The 23238-nt window shown below is 47.8% G+C and overlaps 9 protein-coding genes across 9 annotated transcripts; 3 read left to right on the forward strand and 6 right to left on the reverse strand.

The window, feature by feature from the left end:
• Positions 1 to 22: 22 nt before the first annotated feature.
• N7446_006899 (putative zinc metallopeptidase) lies at positions 23 to 1345 on the reverse strand (the record flags this gene model as incomplete). Its single annotated transcript, XM_058515646.1, has 2 exons — positions 23 to 1284; positions 1333 to 1345. The coding sequence occupies 2 exons, from the start codon at positions 1343 to 1345 to the stop codon at positions 23 to 25; spliced, it is 1275 nt and encodes a 424-aa protein (XP_058372824.1).
• A 1625-nt stretch (positions 1346 to 2970) lies between these two features.
• Positions 2971 to 4829, reverse strand: N7446_006900 (beta-xylosidase; the record flags this gene model as incomplete). The annotated part of the gene is made up of 3 exons (XM_058515647.1): positions 2971 to 3279; positions 3339 to 4042; positions 4100 to 4829. 3 exons carry the CDS (start codon positions 4827 to 4829, stop codon positions 2971 to 2973), a joined length of 1743 nt encoding a protein of 580 aa, XP_058372825.1.
• A 685-nt stretch (positions 4830 to 5514) lies between these two features.
• Positions 5515 to 6621, forward strand: N7446_006901 (chondroitin AC/alginate lyase; the record flags this gene model as incomplete). Its single annotated transcript, XM_058515648.1, has 2 exons — positions 5515 to 5700; positions 5761 to 6621. The coding sequence occupies 2 exons, from the start codon at positions 5515 to 5517 to the stop codon at positions 6619 to 6621; spliced, it is 1047 nt and encodes a 348-aa protein (XP_058372826.1).
• Positions 6622 to 9615: 2994 nt separating this feature from the next.
• Positions 9616 to 10272, forward strand: N7446_006902 (uncharacterized protein; the record flags this gene model as incomplete). Its single annotated transcript, XM_058515649.1, has 1 exon — positions 9616 to 10272. One exon carries the CDS (start codon positions 9616 to 9618, stop codon positions 10270 to 10272), a length of 657 nt encoding a protein of 218 aa, XP_058372827.1.
• A 1502-nt stretch (positions 10273 to 11774) lies between these two features.
• N7446_006903 (uncharacterized protein) lies at positions 11775 to 13162 on the reverse strand (the record flags this gene model as incomplete). The annotated part of the gene is made up of 2 exons (XM_058515650.1): positions 11775 to 11828; positions 11879 to 13162. 2 exons carry the CDS (start codon positions 13160 to 13162, stop codon positions 11775 to 11777), a joined length of 1338 nt encoding a protein of 445 aa, XP_058372828.1.
• A 1482-nt stretch (positions 13163 to 14644) lies between these two features.
• On the reverse strand, positions 14645 to 15943 carry N7446_006904 (endo alpha-1,4 polygalactosaminidase; the record flags this gene model as incomplete). Its single annotated transcript, XM_058515651.1, has 1 exon — positions 14645 to 15943. One exon carries the CDS (start codon positions 15941 to 15943, stop codon positions 14645 to 14647), a length of 1299 nt encoding a protein of 432 aa, XP_058372829.1.
• Positions 15944 to 17081: 1138 nt separating this feature from the next.
• On the reverse strand, positions 17082 to 18656 carry N7446_006905 (LLM class flavin-dependent oxidoreductase; the record flags this gene model as incomplete). Its single annotated transcript, XM_058515652.1, has 4 exons — positions 17082 to 17967; positions 18016 to 18086; positions 18134 to 18307; positions 18375 to 18656. The coding sequence occupies 4 exons, from the start codon at positions 18654 to 18656 to the stop codon at positions 17082 to 17084; spliced, it is 1413 nt and encodes a 470-aa protein (XP_058372830.1).
• A 1309-nt stretch (positions 18657 to 19965) lies between these two features.
• On the reverse strand, positions 19966 to 21111 carry N7446_006906 (glycoside hydrolase family 75 protein; the record flags this gene model as incomplete). Its single annotated transcript, XM_058515653.1, has 6 exons — positions 19966 to 20033; positions 20086 to 20286; positions 20333 to 20481; positions 20537 to 20673; positions 20724 to 20789; positions 20845 to 21111. 6 exons carry the CDS (start codon positions 21109 to 21111, stop codon positions 19966 to 19968), a joined length of 888 nt encoding a protein of 295 aa, XP_058372831.1.
• Positions 21112 to 22286: 1175 nt separating this feature from the next.
• N7446_006907 (mitochondrial 54S ribosomal protein bL33m) lies at positions 22287 to 23067 on the forward strand. Its single transcript, XM_058515654.1, has 2 exons — positions 22287 to 22328; positions 22483 to 23067. The coding sequence occupies exons 1-2, from the start codon at positions 22316 to 22318 to the stop codon at positions 22650 to 22652; spliced, it is 183 nt and encodes a 60-aa protein (XP_058372832.1). The 5' UTR covers positions 22287 to 22315; the 3' UTR covers positions 22653 to 23067.
• The last annotated feature ends 171 nt before the right edge of the window (positions 23068 to 23238 follow it).

Consider the following 23238-nt stretch of genomic DNA (forward strand, 5'->3'; position numbering starts at 1 on the left):
TTGGATTTGATACCATTCCTATTTACTTCTTCTGCAAGAAAGTCAAAGCCCCAAGCGCATATGCATCGACACCAGTCTTCAAAGTAGGTTGAATGACCGGCGCAAAGAAAGGCGAGTGGTTACTAGGCAGCGTATCTTGAGTGCCCTTCTTAACAGCCTCATTCCAAGTCTCGGGATCAGTGCCACCAAACATCCACATAACATAAGGCGCTCCAACAGCAGTAGCAAGCAAAGAAAAGTCCTCACTAGCACTCGGGGGCTCCATCTCCACCAGGTCGTCCCCAAAGTACGGCGCGAACGTCTCCTTCAGCGCATCAATAGTCTTCCCATCATTAATCGTCGACGGCGTCGAGAAGGTAAGCTTAATCTCAGGCTTCTGCTCCACACCAGCAGCCTGACACTCAGCCTCTATAATGCGATGAATAGCAGCACAAACACGCTCACGCACAGCCGCATCGAAGGTGCGCACATTCAACTGCATGTCCAAATGAGCAGGGATAATATTGTGCGATTGGCCCGCGTGGATACTGCCAACAGTCACGACAGCCAATTTACCGGGCGTGACCTCGCGCGACACAATAGACTGCAGCCGAGTCACGATCGACGACCCAAGTACAATTGGATCGATCGTCGTCTGAGGCGCTGAGCCGTGCCCGCCACGTCCGAAGATCCGCACGTCGTATGCATCAGCCGCTGTAAGGAGCGGGCCGGCGCGCAAGTTAACCGTGCCGGCGCGCATGCGCATGACATGCTGTGCGAGGACAAGATCCGGCTTGGGGATCTTATCGTAGAGTCCGTCGTTGAGCATCGCCTGTGCGCCATCGAGATGTTCCTCGGCAGGCTGGAAGATGCAGATCAGTGTCCCGCTCCAGTGGTCGCGGGCGGCGTGGAGGAGGGTCGATGCGGCCATGAGGGATGTAACGTGGGTGTCGTGGCCACAGGCGTGCATCACCGGTTGTTTTTTGCCATCAGTGTCTCTGGCAATTACTTTACTGGCGTATGCTAGGCCTGTTTGCTCTTCTACGGGCAGTGCGTCCATGTCGCCCCGCAGTAGGATTGTTGGGCCTGCGCCGTTGCGGAGGACGCCTGCGACGCCGTGGCCACCGATTTTGGTGTGGACTTCATATCCGAGGTCTGTTAGGTGGTCGGCTGCCTTTTTGGCGGTTTGCTCTTCTTCGCCTGATAGTTCTGGGTGGGCGTGGAGGTGTTGGTAGAGGTCTTCGAATGGCCTTAGCTCTGGTCGGTAGCGATTGATGATGTCGCCCAGCGCATTCTTGGTATCTTCTGTGGCGAATGAGATAAGGATTACTGAATGAGATAGGCTCTACATACCTCTTAATTGCATGTTGGCGATATGTGAGAAGGGGAATATAGGAAGCACCTCGACTTATAACTCGCTGATAAACCCGCTCGGCAAACCCCTAATCAATTCCCCGCATCTCTCTCTCCTCGCCAATCCTCGGCCTGTTCCGCGTTGTCAATAAATTGCCGATGAACTAATTTAACCAGATCTTCTCCACTGGTCCCTTGCCAATCGGATCGGAATACGCTTTGTATCGGCAAACAATGGCTTCCAGTAGCATCGGATGAACCCGCATTGACTTGCTTGTTTAGCCTCAAGGCGAAATGAACTTCCGACCCTACTGGGGTACATGGAATAAGCAGTGTCGGGTTGCTTCAGCAATTTTGAATATGTTGTATTTCGTTTGTTCAAAAGACCGGCGACTCTTGGTAGGAAGAAATGAAGGATTTGCAAACAGCGATGCGTATAGATTTGAAAACAGTCAATCAATCCTGGACAGGTCGGTACTTGTGCTTGCGTCCTTCGATTGTAAAAGCGTACTTGCTCCTGAGTCTAAAGCATGGCAATTAGTAACTGACTCCGAGAACGCAAGATGCCCTCAAACATCACTTATATTGTTCATATGTCCAGCAAACTGGCAAAACCATAATCTACGTTGAGCGCAAGAAGACTCAACAAATATATTTAGTCGTAGCGGTGCAACGTAATTTGCAGAAACCGCTTTCAACTCACTTTCATTGGTAGTGATTTCATGTAAATAGAGGGGCCTCCATATACCAGCATGGGCAGTGCGTGTAAACGAGTTTCGCCGATTGATCAAGTCTTGTGTGCTTTCCATCCGGTTTCTCAAACTTACGGACTGTTTTCTGGGCCTTTTTCTTTTCCTCTTTCTTTTCCTTTTCCTTTTCTTTTTCTTTTCAAAGCCGTAGGTAACCGTACATCGAAAGACAGTGATGGATGATCTCGATGTCGTTTTGTTGCCGCGGATGCGTTTTTGTTGATTGAATTTGTAAACCCCGATATATCAAGCAGCTTCTTCTGAAACGTAGATATTGCACGCGATGTAAAAGAGAGTCAAGAGAGTGAGTTTAGAAGGTGAAGAAAATATGAATTTTGACCCTTTTGATATTGGGAATCTACCTACACAACTCAGGACAAAGAACAGAGGCGCACAGTCTCAGGATGTGCATCCCGGGTATATTGCAACACCTAGAACTTACGGGTATTCGATACAAAGGGGGAGATAACAGAGATGAATGAAACATCCTGCTGCCTTCCAAGGCAGGTCGATCACTACTCCGAAACAACAACCCAGGCAGAATATCAAACTGACGGGTAAAAGGAGGGGAACTTGCAAGAGCCATTACAGTACTTTTACACTTGAAAGTTTACAGACAATAACATCTCAGATAATCAGAATGAAGCAGATAAGCTTAGTTTATGATTCCTGAATGAGATCCGCAGGCCAGGTGATTGCGCGATATATGGTTCCTGTTCAGTTATGTCCAATGCCACAAAGGATAGGAAGAGGTGGTTGCCACCGTATTATCCGTAGTCCGAACAGCTGGTTGAGATTACGCGGCGATTTGCCCGCTGCTAAGAGGAGCTACGAGCCAGGTTCACAAAGTCAAGTGCCTCATCGATTGTTTAATTTGAACTACAGCTTATCACCAGTTATCATAGTCGGGAATGTTTTCCTCAAAGTATGTCTCCGTCACCCTAGAAAATCCTACTTCTGGGGCATGCGGCGGCCAAGGTTTCCCCGTACTAGTCGCGAAAACAGCAAAGCTGGTGCCCTCAAAAACGAACCAATTGGTAGGGGCAAATGCCAACCAGGACGATGACAGTTCTTTCAGCCAATCTCTTGTACCGTTCATCCCCAAGCTATATCCGAGGGTGTAAGAAAGCGGTTGGGCGCGAATGTGAAGCGTCAGATCAGACGGAATGGTTGACGAGTTCAGTTTCACTTGATCGTACTAAATTATGATCGGCGATTATTAGCACACAAGGGTACAAAGAGGGATTGAGTAATTACCTCGACTGTGCCGTTCATCATCAGTCTAGTAAAGATGCACATTCCCGTGCTGTTGACACAGCCAGAGACTCCAATATCCTGATGTTGAAGTTCGCTCAAATAAGCGCTGATACCGAGTGTCTCTCCGTATCCAAGGCCCGACTTGGTTGGAAGGAGCTGCGCACTGAAAGTCATATTCAATGATTTCTGCTTCCGCAAAATAGCCGCCGGGGTATCTCTGTCACTCAGGCTGAACACGTTTGGCTTGAAAGTGATTCCATTGGCGCCATTCTTTTTGATCTCGAAGTTCTGCGTGTAAGGGACTCGAAGCTGATACCATGAAGGATCAAGATTTGCACGATCAAAGTTATCCGTGAAAGGCTTTGGTGGTGAGACCTGGTCCATGGTGTTGCCGAACGATTGGCTGAGTCGAATTGGCTCCCCTCCATTGACAATAGGCCATCCATCCTTCCATTGGACAGGAGCAAGGAAGCTTTCTCGTCCAAGCGGGGATGTGCCATTGATCTTTCTCCGGGCCAAAAATACTGCATAGCTCTCTCTATGTGGAGTATCAAAAAGCGTGGCATGACCAGTCGACTGTACTGTGAGGTTGTCATATCCGTATGCACCGTTGAACAAAATCGGGTTGTTTGGCGCTGCTTCCCAGGGACCTTCCGGAGAAGCGGAACGTGCGATAGTAGCTCGATGAAGGTCATCCGTACCCCCTATACAAGTTAGATTGAATGAAACATGAAACCTTCCTGTTATGGACTGTAACTTACCTTCAGCGATAAGGAGATAATACCATTGGTCGCGTTTGAACATCTTTGGGCCCTCAGGTCTGGCACTTGAAGTATGCGGCAACGTCCCATTCCATAAAGAACGATACTCGCCGACACACCGACCATTGTCCACGTCAACTTCGCATTGATAGATTCCCCAAATCTTATCCGCGTTATTGTTTGGAGCCATGAGGTTCAAATAAACCTTCTGCGTAGCTTGGTCCTGAAACAAGGAAGGGTCGATTCCCCATGCGTCACCCCAGACAGGATCAGACCATGTCTTTAGATCGCGGGAAGACACCCACATAACACGGGGCCATACCCGTGCAACTGGATCATAGGTCCACCTTGTCATGGATGCCATATAGTATTTGCCATTAACAAGTGACAATGTGGGAGCCCATGTACCTGCCAGCCTGTTTAGATTATAAGATTCCCTCGGTCGCAGGGTATGGGGGAACCTACCAGCACCTGTCGGTACGCCATATAGTTGAGCTTGACTGGGTTTTTTGAAAGCATGCGAGTAAAGCTCCCAGTTGGCAAGATCCTTTGACTTGTAAATTGAAGTACTAGGCCAGTACTCGAAGGAGGAAGTCGCGATGAAATATTCATCACCGACACGAATGACCGAGGGATCAGGATTCCATCCTGTGATAATAGGGTTTTTGATCGCAAGGGCTGCCAACACCCAAAGTTGTATGACAATTACACGGTCGAGGAGCCACCTCATGATGAGCCAAATTAAGACGCCGATAGATCTAGCGCTGTAGGTGCACGAGACTTATTTGTACTGCATGAAGTTCACCCCCGGGCCCTGAGTTCAACTCGTCAACCTAGCCGACCCGATGCCACGGACGAGGATAGTCCATTAATCTGAGTGTATCCACTAAGTCGGCGACAAATGGCATGGAATCATAGCTTCCAACTTGGCGGCCGTTCTCCGGCACATATTCCCAATTGGAATTTCAGGGCCGGGACGTGTCCGTGAATTATCCCGGCAGTTTCCCCGTGGGGTAACAACGCGGACTTTTCAAAAGTCAAACTATCAAAGGAAGATCGCTATTGGCCAGTGGAGAGCAAACATGCGGAATTGACTTAAATGCTCCAGTGTCTGGATGCATGCAGTATATCTATAAGCAGCTCCCCAGTGTAAGTTGTACAGCAGATACAATCATCTTTTGTGACATGCGGCTTTTCAAGTTTCTCGTTGTGGCTGCAACGGCTGTAAACGCCCTAGTCAGTGATGTTCCATCATTGAATGGTAAATCACTTGCTTCTCAGAACTACTTGAGATAAAATACTGATGGCGACTTCAAGGCCCTGTTCCGGTGGTGCCTGCAACCGAAGGTTCGAAAAAGCGAACCCGTGAATTCCAGCATCCAGGTCTTTGACATAGCCATGCCGATCTCGAAGCAATGCGAAAGAATGCTCTGGGCGGAGTTGAGCCCTGGACATCGGCTTATTCGAGATTCTCGAACGATTCATACTCCCAAGCGCCCTACAAATCCAAGGCCCTCATCCTGTTATCAGTCGTGGAGCTGTCAGCAACTACACTAGCTCCGTCAATGATGCACGCGCCGCGTATCAGAATGCTATCATGTGTAAGAACTCCTGTTACCCGGTAAAATATGCTAAACAGCTCTGACAAAACCGCCCATAAGGTATATCACAAAGGATCAAGCTCATTGAATCGGTCGACTACAATTCTCGAAGCCTGGGGGACTAATCTGACCAATATCATTGGTACGGATCGCTCGCTGCTTGTCGGCATCAATGGTGTTGTCTTCGCCAACGCTGCAGAGATTATGCGCTGGGAGGGTGGATGGGTCGAACAGACTGCATCCTGGAAAGGTAGCGCTGGTTTCAGCATCCAGCTGTACTGGCTATTTGCCCGACAGAGCATCATCATCGGGCAGGCCAACTACGGTGTTGCCAGCATTATGGGTCTACTCAATTTTGCTGTCTACCTGGACGACGTCGCTCTGTACAATTATGCTCTCTATGCGTACAAGAACGACCTTTGCGCCGGTTTATCTGCAAACCTCCTTGATGGTACGGGTCAATTTACCGAGGCAGCCCGGGATCAGACACATGTCCAGGACGGGCTCCAGTGGCTGTCGATGGCTTCCAAAGTGGTGAAGAATCAGGGATACGACCTCTTTTCGCTGGATGATAACCTGCTATTCGAGGGATCCGAATATGCGGCCAAGTACAACTTGAATGAAACCGTGCCCTACGATCCGTCGTTCTACAGATGTGAAGCGGTCTTGCTCAACGGGCCGTGGGCAAATATCTCTGCAGAGAATCGGTATATCGGGTATCAGAATGGAAAGACTAATCCAGCATGCTGGGGTCTCCCCTACTACGAGGGCATTTCTCGCGGTTTAGACCTTCCGTTCACAAAACGCGCAAAGGCCGTTCACGATGCATCAGTCGCGGGTCAGAGTTCCCCAGTCGATCTCCTTGCCTGGGCTGATCTGCTGTTTGCAACCAAGGCACACTCGGCACACTCCGACAAATAAATTTACTGGATCGTGGGCTAGATGACCATATTCGTCTTCAGGCAGAGGGAGTCTACCACCAAAACATGGCCTGTATTGCGCTTCTCTCTAGTTATTAGCGACGTTAGAGTAATGCTAGGGAGTAGGTACTATCTTTAACTTAATGTATAAAGCGTAAGAGTCCAGAATAGTTATAGCTCTAGGTAGTAATAAGCCTAGTAGATACTATAGAATAGTGGTAGCACACTTTAGGAAACTAAATAACGTAATTCACATGCGAGTGAGCCACCCAAGCGAGTGGGCCACCCCAAAACACATAGTAAAAGCGATTAATTACAACTTGGTATCTCAACAACGGTAGTCTATCTAGAGTTTTCCTTATATATTTATGCTTCTTAAGTGATATCTAGCATCTATAGGGAGTTTGAGGAAAGTTTAAGACATCATGGTTGCAATGTATATATATCTAGTTTTTGGCAACGTAATTTTCGGTAATTTTTGAAATGACCATAATATAGCCTTCTGCTATCCTTAAAATTGATATAGAACGCTAATTAGTCTTATCAATGACTATCGTGAAATAAGGAGATAAAATAAAAACATGGTTGTTGAGATATAAATGTAGAATATATCGCTTTTACTATGTGTTTTGGGGTGGCCCACTCGCTTGGGTGGCTCACTCGCATGTGAATTACGTTAAGTTAACGTTACTACACACGCCAACAAGGGTCCACAACAACAAAGTCTACAAAGTATCAAGACCTCGAACAATCGAATAACACAATCCCTGAACCTAGACAAATCCGCATATTAATAATCGGTTTTGCAAACCACACCCGGGTAGAATATAGTAATAAAAAAACGGCCCGATGATGCAGCCACCACAAATCAAGTATTATAAAAACCAATAAAACCCCAAGAATCCAGCGCCCAAAGCCTCTGACGACGAATCAAGAGAGATATGACCCCGTGACTAACCCCAGAAAATCAATTGAAGCCTACACTTTTTACGCCAATGACCATGTCCAGCTGAACAAGAAACCTTAGCAAGCCCTCAACGGCACCAAGGCATTTTCTGCCTTGCGCTTTGACCCAGTCAAGCCTCAGATGGGCTCCAGGGTTTGACATGGTGCGAGTATTTGCTTATTCGCGCAAGATTGCTGCCTTTGCGGCTTGTGAATTCGCGTATTTTTGCCAGATTGTTGAGTTATAAATGTACGATGTAAAAAACATGTATGCATTGGATCAGTTCGTGCACTCCTTGCGGCCCGCACTCAGTGGAGAACATGAACCTGCAACAACCACTCAGATTGCAGTATGTGGGCGGCTCAAAAAATTCTTCCACCAAAAAAAGAAACGCTCACTCGTGGACGGTGTTTAGGAATAGCCGAACGCGGGGGTCGAACCCGCAGCCTTAAGATTAAGAGTCTTACGCTCTACCGATTGAGCTAGCCCGGCCGGGCTGTTGAAGGACGTTGACTTAACAAGAATATTCTTCGGATTGAGGATTGAGGGTTGTAACACTTAAATGCGAATGCGTTAAGGTATGCGCCAGGGTGCAAGGGGTTGACGTAGAGTTAGTAGTGACATCGGAGAATTGGTGTGATGAAAACGATCTGCATGCTTGGAATAGAAATGGTAAAAAAAGGTCAGAATAAAAAAAGGACAGTTTGTCCTTGGAGATAGCGCCCGCGATCTGGACTTGGCCCCTGAAAGAGGTCAGACCCCTATGTAAGCAAGTAAACTGGTGCCTGGGAAGGCAGCAAGGAGACAAGTCCAGAAGGCTCAGGCTCAGGCCTGGCGCGCGTCAAGCGACACAGGTAGAAACATAGAACCACCTAGAATTGAAACTGGTCGTTGAGGGATCAGGGTCTGAGGGTGGGAGATTGACATGCAGCGAGCAAAGGGCGCGGGATACGAAAGTAGACATCAGTGGCTGGTGCATCAAATCATGAATGAAAGATAGCGAAATTGGTGGCTGAGGCTGAGCAGGGCACTAGAATAGGATTAGTTTTGTTCAAAGCATTGGGTGAGATTTATCGTTTTCTGTATACGGGGTGGCTTGAGGCTGAGAGGGGGAATTGGGGCTAGTGATAGTCGTGGGGTCCAAATCCAATTTCCGAGTCTGATGTTATTCTTAGATAGCGTGAAACAGTCTCCAAATATGGAAGCGAACAATGCTGTAGTCTGAGGTTTCAAGAGTTCGAGAGTTGTCTTGATTGTCTTGATAGACGCTATGACGGCGGCTGCGGGGGCCTATGAGCGTGGGGAAATGCAACGGAGCCTCAGATCAAGGGGTTTCAGATGTTGAATGTACTGGCTCTGAATCAAAAACAAAATCTATTCTGATTTAGAAAGTAAAAGTGCAAATGACGCGAACCTGAGGCCTGTTCTCAGGGGGGGTACACGAGACAGCATCAGCCACAAGCCATGACAGTATTGGTATTACCCCTGATGTCATGAGAATAAGGCAGAAAGTCATTATACTGCGTAAGTGGAGAACACCATGAAGATAGAGGGGGACTTCATACCGTTTGTTTGAGCAGTTGGAGCCAATAAGGAGATCGGCAGGTTTCAACCTGGCGGTGTTGACGCCAAAGGCACAGCCCCTAGCCACAGACTAACCGGAAGTATACAAGTGTGTATACTAAGTAAAGTAAGTACAGTATGGTGGATGGTGGTGGAGAGTATTGTCAAGGCTGCAGATCAACCAGGCATCTATATGCATGTCATGTACTATATAACCCCCTTCCCCCTCCACATATGATACTACTCCATTAACACCTAACATCAACTGTCCCATACTGGTTTCATACTATCACTTCAAACATTCAATCAATCAACTACAAGGTCGATCATCCATTCTCCCCTCGTGACCCCCATAAATCAGTCACGGTGTCGCCCTTTCGCTCAACCTCATACATCGTCGACCCTTCAACTCTTTCAACTACAAGGGAAAGATCCCCTCCTCGCAGTCTGACCCGACGTCTGCTGGCACTCCGCCGAACAAACACTATGCCTGCCCCAATCGAAATCACCGATCCTCTTGTCGTCGTCCGCGACCTCGCCGACGACGAGAGCCTAGTCGTGACAGAGTTCGAGGAACACGCCAACCGCTGCCGCCACTGCTCCAACGCAGTTGAGACCCTCAAAGACGGCCGTTCCCTCTGCGACCAAGGCAACGCTCGCGCCCGCACTCTGACCCAGTATATCTACAGTCGAAACGGCAAGTACTATTCAGTAGTCGACGCCGAGGCCGGCAAGCCCACACGGGTCAAGCTCGCCCGTGACTCCTATGCTGTGCGCAACCTCTTCACAGCCCTCGAGCAAGGCCTCCGTCTCCGTTCCAAGCCCGTTGTCATGCAAGCACCAGTCCAAGCACCCTCCACAGGCCGCAGCTACGACCGCACCTATCCGATCCCCGCTCGCAGGGTCAGCGGTGAGCAAGTCCGTCCTCGCTCCATGTCCCCAGAGACCTTCCAGATCATCGAGCGCACTCCTCGCAGCTCGCGCTCGCCAACTTCGATCATGTACCGCTCCCCCGGTGGCTCTCCCAGCCGGCCCTCTTCCAGCCGTGGCTCTTTGTACAACACAGACCGCCAGGAGCGAGTTGAGCGCCAGTATGAGGCTCCCCGTCGGTATGTCGAGGGTGGCAGCAAGTACCACCGTTGAATGCGAGACCAATGTCGCTTCTGGTTTCTCGGTCTATGATTACGGTTACAACTACGACTTCGTCTACTACACTCCAATTGCTTTGAATAAGCTTCAATTCAATAGACATTGATTGTCTATCCCACCCCCCATCCAATGTTTGGTGCTCTGCCAATATGTGCCCTACGTCACATATTGGTACCACCCTATACACCCCAGTCTTTGATCTGGATTGAAAGGGCCTGCCTGGATGCGCCCTCGGAAATTTACTTTTCTGTTTTCACTGATCTCTGACTCGAACATCACAGGTCGGGGTCTAGCTTGGGACCCCGACACTTGACTGTTACTCGGGAATTTTTGCTGTATGCATGCTCTTTCGCAGTCTTGGCTAGGCACCATTATTGGTGGAGCACATTCACAACCACTCCATCTGGGGATGCAGGTGTGGATGGATTAGCCAATGAAAGACGCGGAAATTCGTTGATGTTCATGCATGTTTTCATGTCCTGCACGCTTTATTGGCTTGTTTGTGTGACTCATTTTTTGTTTTGTGGAGAAGCTTACAGAAGCTTCAGTTGATTATTTTCCTTTGTTAACTGTATGTGAATTATGATATGCGCCCCGCGAGGATGTCGGCCATTCCTTCTTTTGGACAGTCCATGGGAATGTTTACGATGATTTCAATGAATATGAATATTTACAACACTTGGATTTATTTCTTTACTATAAATGTAAAATGTACTGTAAAGTTCTATCCGGTACATGGCATCATTCGGTTATTCATACTTCGTGCCCGGGTCATATGGCCTGAGTCAAGCACTGTTGATCAAACCCACCTGTATTCCCCACCATTCCATTTGACTCCATTTCTTTACAGATTTACTTTTCCAGATTACAGTTTTATACATGACTCACTGCGGGGTTGTGGCTGAGGTGACTTAGGATGTGCCTCAGGCGAGAAGGCTAAGTTTCTTCATACGTCAGGTAAATTATCCTGTATTGCACTGCATGACTACACATATGAGAAGTACTGTACATAAAGCTTGTTGGATGATACAAGGAAGAGAGTAAACTGTCCGTTCACAGCTTTGTCGACAAGGCTGCAAAGCCACCCGTTGATCGCAATGGTGGACCCTGCGGCTCTATAGTTATCTCCACTCCTGAAAACTTCATAGATCATTTTCTCTTCTATTTCTAGTCGGCGTCGAAATATTTCAACAGCCTTTATAGTATTTACTCTAGCAAGGAGTGACCTTGGTTGATCGGCAATATGACTAGGTCAGTTGGATAATGTTCGCGCGTCGATCTCACACACAGTTGTCGCCTGATTTTGAGGTGACCACAAACCTGGACCTTGTAATACTCAAATATAAGTCTCTTTTTATTTTTAGAGTTTGTTAGGCCTCCTGATCTCTAAAAGTAGCGTTCAATCCAATCTTCACTTTATAACCTTTCAGATCTAGGTCCTCGAACTTTTGCACGGGTCACACAGCCCAATAGGCAGGCGACTTTGTTGAAAGGATTCAGCTAGAGCACGTGAACGGCTTACCAACTGACCCTGATTGGAACTTATCGATCTGTGGGATAAGAATCAGCATATCGTCATATTGATATAAAAGGAACTTACCAGTTCGGCAATACTGGCATAAGTACCACACCCAAAGATAATCATTCCAACCACAAACACAATACCATTTAAAATGGCATTCTTCAGGTTGTGCTTCTCATACCAAGCCCCCTCTCTCAAAAGCACATACCACATAATAGGTGGAATATAGAACGACAATCCAGAAACAAACAAAGCCGAGATGATAGAGAGCAGCTCTGAGAAAATAGGAATAGCCTCAGCAATGATCCAAGCCAGGATTGTAACAGTGACAACAAGTCCAAGCCAAGTCATCCAACCCTTGCTCGTGTTAACATAGCGAACAACCGAGTCCCGATATACCTTCCCATGAATATACCGGCAAACAACAGTCGTATTGATCGACCCCGAGATAAAAATGACCGGAAGCGCAATACCAAAAACAACCCTCGAAATAACAGGCCCAGCAGACAATAACGCAGGCGATTGCACACCCTGCCCAACAAAAGCGTAGATAATCGACCCAGTCAGGGTATAGACAACAATCTGAATTCCACCCATCCACCAAAGCGTCTTAACATAATCCTCAGGGGTATGCATATCCTCCATAAAAGAAGGCAGACAACCCGCAAAAGAATAAGCAAAAACAATATTATTAGTCGCAACAATAGCCGCCGAAAAGGTAATCCCCTCCTTCGGCCATGCAGACCAAGGAATCATATCCTTAACAAACTCCCCAGTCCCACTAGAACTCTGAATTCCAGTCGCAATCATCGTAACACCAATAGCAACAATAATCGACGCGAAATCAATATACCCCAGAATCGCAATCTCAGCAAAAGAAGGCGGGATAGCAAGCAACATCAAGATCGCAGCCGAGACAACACTAAACACAATAGAGCATACATTACTCTGTGTAATCGTCTGGAAGGCAATAGCACCAGTCAAACAATGCGATCCAATAACGAAAACGAGAAGTGCAACGAAACTACCGACAAAGATCTTTGATCCTATATTTCCTAAGAGCAGCCGACCGACGTCTGCGTAGTGTCCTATCTGGGGATACTTCAGTTTCGTCTCGCCGATGTTGTAGCCCGCGTAGATTGCCACGAAACCGAGGCCGATTGTCATTATCACTCCAGCAACCATGCCTAGTGTGGCGAATGCTGATGGGAGTCCTAGACTTCCCAATGCAATGGCCTCGACAATTGAAATGACTGTTAGGCGTTTCCAGCCTAGGCGGTGGAATTTCGCGTCGCCTTCTAGGATTTGTTGTCTTTCGGAGTCGGAGAGCTCTGGGTCTTTTGGGAGGGTTTCAGGGGCCATGTTTGATTGTTGATGATGGGGGTTGGGTGGGAGGTCTGTGGATCGGATTGAGAGATTGAGAGATTGAGAGGTTGTATAGATACAGCAAGGAGGCAACTGTAAACTGGGGATAAACCCAACTCCAGTTCAAAAAAATTAGGAATAGATGAAAAAAGCATCAGATAAGATCAAGGGAATTCAAGGAATCCGGTAGAGTGGAGTAAGCCGAGACATTGTCACAATGGCACGGTCTTCAGACCCATTTGGGGTTTCATCGCGCGTGATTTAGTATATTAAGTGGGGTTTGAAATAGACGTTAATATAGCGAGTAGAAGAAATGATTCGTAGACCTTGCCTGCGCTATTTTCTCGTTTAACCTCTTTCTGCAGGTAGAGCAGGCTGTCAGGTCTGTGGATGCACCCAACTCTGGCACTAAACTTATAGTAGCTACTCAACCCGGGCCCGGAATTTACCACCACGCGATTTGAAGGGTGTACGTAATTAGCTTGGGTAAAGTCACATATTGTTGGAAGAAAGTGTCCTTGTATTCTTGGCAAGATAAAATCAAGACTAGTTAGCCTCTGCTTGTCTACCTCTTGTTCCTTTGTGCCAAGGCTGTGGGCGTTGTTGATTTATTGTTTCCGTCTACATGTCTTGAGAAGCTATTCAGAGACCGACGGTTATAGTCCATTTTGTTAATAGAAGCAAGGAAGGGATGTCCTTTCGAATTATAGAATATCTACAGAGTGAAGCACCTAGCCCTATAGGGCTGGAGAAATGGATATCGCGTGTTTTCGGCATCTTTCTTGGCACATTTCTTGGCTTTTTGGTTGCAGGTTTTGCAAAGAATGCTGTGTAGGATTTGAGGTACAGCTTTAGAACCTTGGAATGCACTTAGGTTCACGTCAGCCAACCAATGGACAACCAGGCGAATGCTGTGGCTCGTGTCAGCCACTTCCCGTTCCAGGAATGAACCTGCATACTTAAAACAGGTTACAGTAGATTTCGAGAACAGATTCCCCCATGGACACTCACGCTTTGTTTCTCGGCCCGTACCCGAAACCACCTTCATCCGTATTAGGTTACTTTAGAAGACGACGCCTGCTTTGCCCAACGCTAAACATACAATATTACTGGCGTATCACTAAAGGTAAAGGTAGCAACGGCCGTTATCCCACTATAAATGCCCACGACCTAAGCCTAGTCCTATATATCACTATTCACTCACTTATCGAATCTATCTTTACGTAGCTAAAGGATTTAGCATATCCTTCATTAGCAAGTCGGGCGGCTCAGTCTTTCTTCCTTGGGGACACAAGCGTAGAAGAATGCAAATGGAGTTTGTATTGATTTTCCGAAATCTTTAATGGTCTCTCATAGATTGACTAAGACTTGCCCTCTGAATGTATTCTATAGCGACAGTCATTCCTCCACAAATTCCCGAACTGGCGGGTATACAAAAAGCAAGTACTTGACATAAACCTCAGGTTTACAGCGTATTGTCTAGCAATATTCAACCCAAGCGTCCAGGTTCATGTTCTTGATGACAGTGGAGAATTTGTCGGCGCTTTTGGCGTTGCAGGCAGTTGACTTCAGTGAGGCAGAGAGAGTGGCTCTGCTCTCGATCTTGTTGTGTCTTTGCTTGTGCTTGCGAATGTAGGTGTCGTTACTTTCAGTCTCAGTGTCATCTTCGGTGTCTTCATCATCCTCGGAGTCGTCGTCTTCGGAATCACCGTCTTCAGCGTCAGTCTCGTCATTCTCGTCATCGGTCGTATCAGTCGTAGTATCAGGGGTGGAGTCGGCATCAGTTGTAGTGGTTGTGGCAGCGGCCGAAGAAGTTCCGGTAGGGCTGGTGCTAGTAGCGACGGCAGAGACGGAGGCGGAAGCGGAGGAAGAAACCGAGGGGGAAACAGTGCCACTAGCAGTGGCACTAGCAGTGGTTGTGGCAGCAACATCCTCGCTAGTGTCCGTGGTGGTATCCGTGGTGGTATCAGTCGAAGCGCTGCTATCGTTCTCAATAGTCTCATCGGAATACTCAATGTGGAAAACCGGCTTGTTGACCTCGGTAAAGGCAGCATAGACATCACACTCGTTATACTCAGCGCACTGCTCATTGACAGACCATTGCATCTTGTCAATAACAGAGCCAATGATATCACCACCGTTCTTGAGACCGATAGCCATGCCACGAGAATGAGCCTCAGTAGCAAGGAAAGTCAAGAAGTCAATCGAGTCCGCCTCCGTCAAGCCAAGACCGTTCTCATTGCCATATGCGTCGATGTTGTCCGGGTCCACGCCATCACAGCCCTTCTCCTTTGCCATGTCCAAGCGAGAAGTCATGATCGATCGAACGCTGGTGGACTTGATGTTAAGCCACTTCTCGCCTGGCCAGTCATCGAGGTTGCTGCCGAAATCTGCGGAGTCGAACTTGCTGATATCGGACCGCCAGTCTTCGTACGTACCAGCGGAGAAGTAGCATATGACCTTGTGGCCCTTGGATTGGAGGGTGGAGATCGTGGCTGCGGTGTTGTCGAACAGGTCGATGTCCCAGATGTCAGCATCGGCGGTGGTGTCCTCGACTGCATCAATCAGCTGAATCTGCCATTTGACACCAGCGGCCGGCTGCCAAATGGTAGTGTCGGTGGCACGCTTCAGGATCTTCTTCTGCGGATGTCCAGCTCCGAGCTCAGCCCGGATATCCGCCCCAATGGCGAGAAAGAAGAGGCCAAGAACACAGGACACCAGGACCTTTCTCTTGGCCATGAAAGCCTGCCAGCCCGAATTCTGGGAAGAGTACATCATGTTGATAAAAATGGTTGAAGGAGTGTCAGAAATGAATGATAGTTGTAGAAAGGAATGGAAGACGACTTGAGTCCAGCAAGCGTCAGTAAAAGGAGAGACTGGTTGATGAGAATAGTATCATGAACACCCTGAGCAGAGGCTCGATACTTATAGTCCCATCTCGCTCAAAAGAGAAGAAATTGTATGCTCTGCACAGAGATGTTTCAGATTTCCACAGGATCGGGGGTATAAAGCCGTAGAGCGGGGTGAAATAATTAGCCTAAGATGAACTAGCCACTAGCGGGGGACTTTAAACGAGCCAAGCACGGCGCAAACAGATCACACCGCATCTAGGTCCACTAAAGGCGAGAGCCCGTAGTCGACAGGAAAATGTGAGGCAGGTCAGGCAAGGAGAGTATGGATATGAAAGATGAAACGTCTGCCAAGGAACGCCTCGCGGTTGATGAAGTCCGTTCATTTGCCACGAAAATCCTTTTTACCTCATTGAATGAAGTCATTAAATCTGATCATTTAACGGTCTAGCCCTAGTGAGATTGAAAAACCGCCGATAGGTTCCAATCGGAGGTGCCGGTGTTCTGTTCGTGTTGTCTTTAATTAATTAGACACAAAACGAGATCTACACAGCGCTATATCAAACCCTCAGAAAAAGAAAAGAATATTATAGTTAAGATTGTGCGTCCAATATATCTAATTTCAAGGACCAGCAGGAATGATACTAGTTGGGGAATTCCTTTCAGGTTAAATGACAGGATTTGGGGACCCAAAACCGCACAAAGAAAATAAATTGAACTTGAGTACAAAATACCCGATCTATGCATTAGGTGATATTTAGTCGCAAGCCATCATAAAGTTGAGCCAATGACAGAAAACGGCCCCTGACCACATGGCATCTGGCCTCTGCAAAAGAGCAAATTCAAGGCCCTTAATATCTCCGCTTGCCTTGGCGCAGGGTTAGGGGCGCTTCTGGTGCAGGAAATACAGGTACGTTATGTACCTGGACACCGGGAAGGCATTTGACACATCGGGCTCCTAGATCTCATCTTACTTGCAGGGGCAAATGCTCCTATTTCTCTATTCGCATAATACATGATCCGATTCAAAGCTCCTGCTAGCGCTGACCCCCAGGCTCGAAATTCCATTACTGACCGTCGTACACCTCATATGCGTAATTTCTTCCGACATGGTCATCTCGCAACCGCTTTTGCCCAGGACCATACACCCTCTCACGCATAGTCCCGCTCTCTTTCTCGGGTGCGTAGACCCCTCGTCTCCTAAGTTCCGGCACCAACAGCTCAACAACGTCCTCGAAAGTGCCCGGTGTCTGAACATAGCCGATATTGAACCCGTCCAGATCAGCCACGCGGACCCATTCTTCCAGGAAGTCCGCGACGGTGCTTGCGGATCCAACTGGAACAGGCCCAGCCCCGCCGATGGAGATGCGCTTGCCGATATTCCTTGGCGTCCACTGCGGCACGTCGGAACTCTGGTAGGAGAGTGTGTTAATTGTTGAATGCACCCGCGCGTCGACATGTACATCTGATGGCGTGATGGGTGTATCCAGATCAAACTTGCTGAGGTCGATGCCGCTCCCTCCGGAGAAAAAGGCAAGGCCTGCTTCTTCGCTTGCATTTGCTAGCGCCTCACGGTATTTCTCTTGTGCTTCTTCATCTGTTCGGCCAACGATCGGTGTTAGGATTGCGAATACCTTCACCGATCGAGGATCACGGCCGACCCTGGCCGCTTCCTCGCGGATGGCTTTGATGCGTGGTGCGAGGATGTGGGGCGATGGCGCTGACACAAAGATTCCCTCGGCGTGTTTGGCGCCAAATGCCACACCGGCTGGTGATGTACCGGCCTGGAAGAGGAAGGGTGTGCGCTGTGGCGATGGATCCAAAATGTGAGGCCCGTCGAATTTAAAATGCTCGCCGTGATGGTGAATGTATTTAATCCGACTTGGGTCGGCATATACACCCGTTTCTGCGTTCTCTTGCAGGGCATCGTCGGCCCAGCTCCCTTCCCACAGTCTGTGATGTGTAAGCTTTCTGCAAGTCGGAATTATGCTCGTTTCTTACTTGTATAGCGCTGTCAGGTACTCGTCGGCAATTTCGTACCGTTTGTCATGATCTACCAGAGGCAATCCCACCTATGCATGTTAGCTTGATGTATGAGACTCCGAAGATACTAACTCACAGCTTTAGCAGCAGATTCCTTCCACGATGTTACAATGTTCCACCCGAACCGACCACCGGTCAAGTGATCCAAAGTGGAAAACCGCTTTGCAACAACATACGGGGCTTCATACGACGTGGAAGTAGTGATCGCGAATCCGAGATTTTTCGTAACCGATGCCATCGCCGAGATGGGCTGGGCGTTGTGGTTAGCGATTTGCTATTCCTCGATACAAGGGATCTGAACTAAGGTTCTGACATACTATCGCCGGATCACCCATGGGGTATTGAGCTCCATTCCGGATAGCGGGCTCTGCAGTACCCTTGTATGTGTCATATAGACCATAAGTGTCGGCAAGGAACAGGGCGTTGAAGTCGCCTTTTTCGAGTATCTTGGCCAAGTTGGTCCAGTATGAGAGATCGCGTCGTTTTGTGGCTGATCGATCGGCGGGATTCTTCCACTGGCCGAATGAGAGATGGCCCACTGTAAACATGTCGAAGCCATTGAGATATATACGTCTCTTGGCTGAGCTGTCGGCTGCCATGATGGAATTTTTTTCTAGTTTATTGAGTCGTTCGGTTGGAAGAGAATGAGAAATTGTCAAATGACTTGATGTTTTCCTTGGACATTGGATCACATTGGTCGTTATATATCTCCTCGTTCTCCTCTATCTCATAATAACCCCGCTCGTGCTTGACTGCTGTCATTTTAACACAAAAGCACGAATCCCCAGTAAATGAATGTGAGTGTTCAATCATCGGGAAGATAGAGCCACCCATCTAGAACGGAAGAAAGCCGAGTAGGGTTGCTCATAGTGGAATCGCAGCACTTCCCAGCTTCGAAGACCAGTAAAAGGTCTGGACTGAGCTTAGAAATACTTCTTGTGTTACTTCTGCTTAGTATGGCGCAATCATATACCCGACGGAGAAAACAACACAAAGATAAATGGCATTTAGACGAGTATGGGAAGCTGGAGGAACATTCTGAAAGTCGGTAAGGGAGACAGGCAAATTGTTCTGCGAGAAGATATCTGTGATTATCGGAAACCCCAGGGAGGCCTATATGTTGAATGACCCAACCACTATGCAAGCTCTCTGTAGTGCTAATACCGAAACATATGTTTCGGCGGCGAGGTCGCAACAACGATGCAAGTTGATAAATTTCATGACACGTAGTACTTCGGCTTCGATGAGACTGTTTCTTCTATGTAGACGGACCATTTGTTAACCAGAGATGAATCTTACACTATAATCACTGACCGAAGCTTGTCTTTATGTCCCAAACCAATGGCCTCGCCAGTCGGAATCTAATACAAGTCCTGCGATACTTTTTTTTTTTTTGATTGGAAAGATGAACGAGATTGTACTGGATTGAAATGATGATGGGACAAACCCAATACCTGCTTCTGTCAATTGGTCTAATCACCTGTGCAGCCAAGTTCACTGGACGCTCCTCAAGAACCTAAAGCCTATTCCTGATCAATTGGAGCAGATGTGTCCGGTCTCAGATAGCCTTTCATACCTAGTGAGAGAAAAGCTTCCTTTGAATATAAGTCAATAATGTTGGGCGAGAATTATTAATGGGGGCTCTCGACTTGGTTTATTGGTAGAAATTCTGATAAGGAGTAAATGGAGTTGCAAGTATGGCACCATTTGCTCTGAAAGTATAATTGGTTAGCAGAAATGGCAAAATATATCCTCTTGATAAGACCCGTTCTAGCAGAGTTACAGATATCACTACTCGGGAGTTTAGATGTATTCAGAAATAGCTCAAAAAACAACAACTCAAAACATAAACCCCGGCAAAAAATGTTCAGCCAACAGCATAAAGCAAAGGTAAAATACCTCTAAGAGTTAAGCGCATTTTCCACTCGTGCAGACTAGATCGTCAGAACAGTCATTTTCGCTAGAGCAGGAAGCACCTAAGCAAAGGTAAGTATACGAAAAGCTAAATTTGATCATGATATTTCATACCGGCACAATGTCCAGCCCAAGAGCAGGAGCCACTAGGAGGAGTAGTAGTAGGCGGCGTCGTTCCTCCGCTCAAATTGAGGCTCTTCGCCAGGGCGCTCATTAGCTTGTCACCCATAGACCGGAGTGTGGTAAAGTTGGTGATATAGTTCTTGTTGAGAGCGCTGCTAGGGAGCACGGCATCTTTGCCAGTGAAGAGGATGTCTGGTACCATTAGCACAGTAACAGAATACGTAATTCCTTGACTTACAGGTCACATCTGCGGAGCCGTGGCCGCTGTTTCCATTCAAGTCGTCATTTGGGAAGCAAGTGCGGGCCATCAACCACGAGGCCTCTCCAATAACTTGCGGTGTATCACCATCTGTGTCACCGTAGATGCCATAGAACATCTTTCCATTGCTGCTTTTGTTTTAGATTGACACTTCAATGTAGCCAAAATATGAAAAGGGCATACCAAATAACCGCTCCGATATTGTTTCCGGGAAGCACATTAGCATACTTTGTTCCAAACTTGTCAGGAATCACAATGAATGGAACTTCATAGGCAGCTAGAGCACCGAAGTTGGTCTGTGCCTGTCCATCTGGGTTTCCCTGTCATCGAGTCAACACTTGAAAGGTGTAAGGTGAAGATTGAGTCCTACCTTGCACTTATAGTCAAGCCCATCACAGTCCACATCCATGTCTGCCACCCAGACAAACGCTGCGCCCTATAGAAAGTCACCAAATTGCTCAGTTCCGTATCGGCTTAATTGGCTCACACACCTCGCTGAAGTTCGACCAGTCACCATGGATAGTGACTTTCTTAGCTCCACTATCTCCATTAATTGGATAAGTTGCATCCTGTGCAGCAGTGCTAGCCTTTGCAGCTGCACTTTGCAAAGCGGCAACAGGAACTGTAGTGGCAGCCGCGAAATAGCTGGCTGGCGGTCCGGCGGTTGGGTTGTTATACTTGGACCCATCCACGGTTTGGGCAAACCCTGTGCCAAACAAGGCAAGGAGAGCAATCTGAACAGAAGATTTGAATGACATAATTGTGATCGCCAGATTGATCGAAGCCGGGTAAAACAGCGATATTTCTCTATTTTGACGCTGGGGATACTGAGCTTTATATGGATGCTCCCTCAAAAACTAATTTATCCATAACCATACTAAACATAAGCTTCGGACACAAGTTGCTATCTGAAAAAGGTATTTGGTCTCCATCACACGATGCACGCTGATTCCCCCACAGGCTAGTTTCGGTTATGCAAATCGGTCCCTGATTCCTGTAGCCTGGCTGAAACGTACTAACCGAAGAGAGCGCAAATACTACGCTGATTAGCCACAATAACCACAACAACCACACAGGGCAACAATTGACCTCAAATAGGAATCGAATGAAGAACGTCGTGGCTGCATGACTGTGGGGCGCAGGTCTAGGGGCCCCGTATAGGGTCACATCGTGCCTGCAGGAGTCAGCACAAACGCCTGCAAGGTGGTTGAGTTTTGACCGAGGTATCGGGTCAGAAAGTACGTTTGAAACTGCGAAAAAGGAGTGGATTCTGTGCGTGAAATTCAAGACAAGCACTTAGAGCCGGATATACCCGCCCTAAGCATATTTCGCCGTTGTGGTCTAGTATAGATTGTGTTCCACCCTAAGTGTCGGACGTACATACCCACAGTAGGAGCAGGGCGTAAATAATACCTCAGAGTATAGTGTAACTTGGTAGTTTAGGTTTGTATATTCCTCTATGTCGAGTTCCAGAACACATGGTTCTGCGTTTAAATGCGTAGCGGGACTGTTTCAAGAGATATCAAGGGTTGTGTCATGATTTGATCCGATCATAACACAAGATACGCACGAACACCGACCCCAAGTAGAAGATCCTATTCCAACCGTCCTCCCGGCTCTCATTTTTCCTCTCAAACACCCTCTGGTGAGAAATTAAGCCTAACAAGGTAAGATGTGAATTGTATGGCACCTGATCTTCCCCAAGCCGAATGCGCCCGTGAGTGGTGCCAGGTAGACTCTGAGAATGACAAAATTTCTCAGCAAGTCTCTTTACAAAGTATCATAGTTGAACGAAAGTTCGCAGCCTGCCGCCAGTTCGTCGTCCGTATCCCAAGGTCCCAAAGAGAAAAGATGACTAAGCATAACCACACACGTGACCAGCGGGATCTGATCTGATCATCTCCGAGCCTCGAAATTGTTGACAGAGCGAACACTCGAACAATCCACTCCGAGCCGCCCAAGATGGCCAAGAAAGGTACATGACCTCATCATCCAATTCCTCAATCGCACCATACGTCCACCAACCGCCCCTTTCCCTGACCTGGGATGCAAACGACGATGGCGGCGAACGAGGGAACCCCCGGATTTCACGCAGCCAAAACTAACATTCTCTTTTCTCCCCGCCACAGCGAAGTCCCGTACCATTGCCGTCCGGCTAATCTCCATGGCCATGACGGGCTACTACCGCACGATGATCCGGCCGCGTGTGCACCGCCCTCTCAGCATGATGAAGTACGACCCCGTCATCAAGAAGCAGGTGCTTTTCCTTGAAGCGACCAAGGGCGGAAAGAACAAATAAGCTATTTTGCTTTGCGCTTGAATCGTGGTTCTCTCGGTCCTTCGAATCTTCAATCATCGGTCGATTTGTTTTGCGCCTCGAGTGATTGGAGTTCCGTCCGCGATTACCCATGGATTGATTCCGATCTCCTGCCTTGAAGCGAACCTGACTTTTTATTTTGTTGGAGCCGCCATCCCGAAATATGTCCGACGATGCTTGAGGATTTACGTGAACGTCTGTGGATTGCGATACGGGTCTCAGGGGAACAGTCCCTGTGTGTACATTATTTACTGGAGGATGCAACTTCCGAGGAATTGTGATTCCTACGGTTTCTCGGATATTCCATGGTATACGCCCTTTTGGCGGAGCATTGTGTTTGGCGTTAAAGAGAAATACAGATCTGGGTACCTCAATGAAGATAAAATACATATTCCACTCCATCGCCTCCTGGTTCATTAAATCTGTTTGGGCTTCCATCCATCGACAGCAATGCCAGATTGCGATAAATCAATATTGAATATAGCTGAACTGAACGAGCACCTTGACCTGACGAAACTCGCACCGGGGGTTCCATGAACATCATCGAATAAGAATGTCAGACCTGCCT

Source organism: Penicillium canescens (assembly GCF_028828765.1).
Source record: "Penicillium canescens strain IBT 15451 chromosome Unknown utg000004l_segment0_segment0, whole genome shotgun sequence".
Classification (NCBI taxonomy): Eukaryota; Fungi; Ascomycota; class Eurotiomycetes; order Eurotiales; family Aspergillaceae; genus Penicillium; species Penicillium canescens.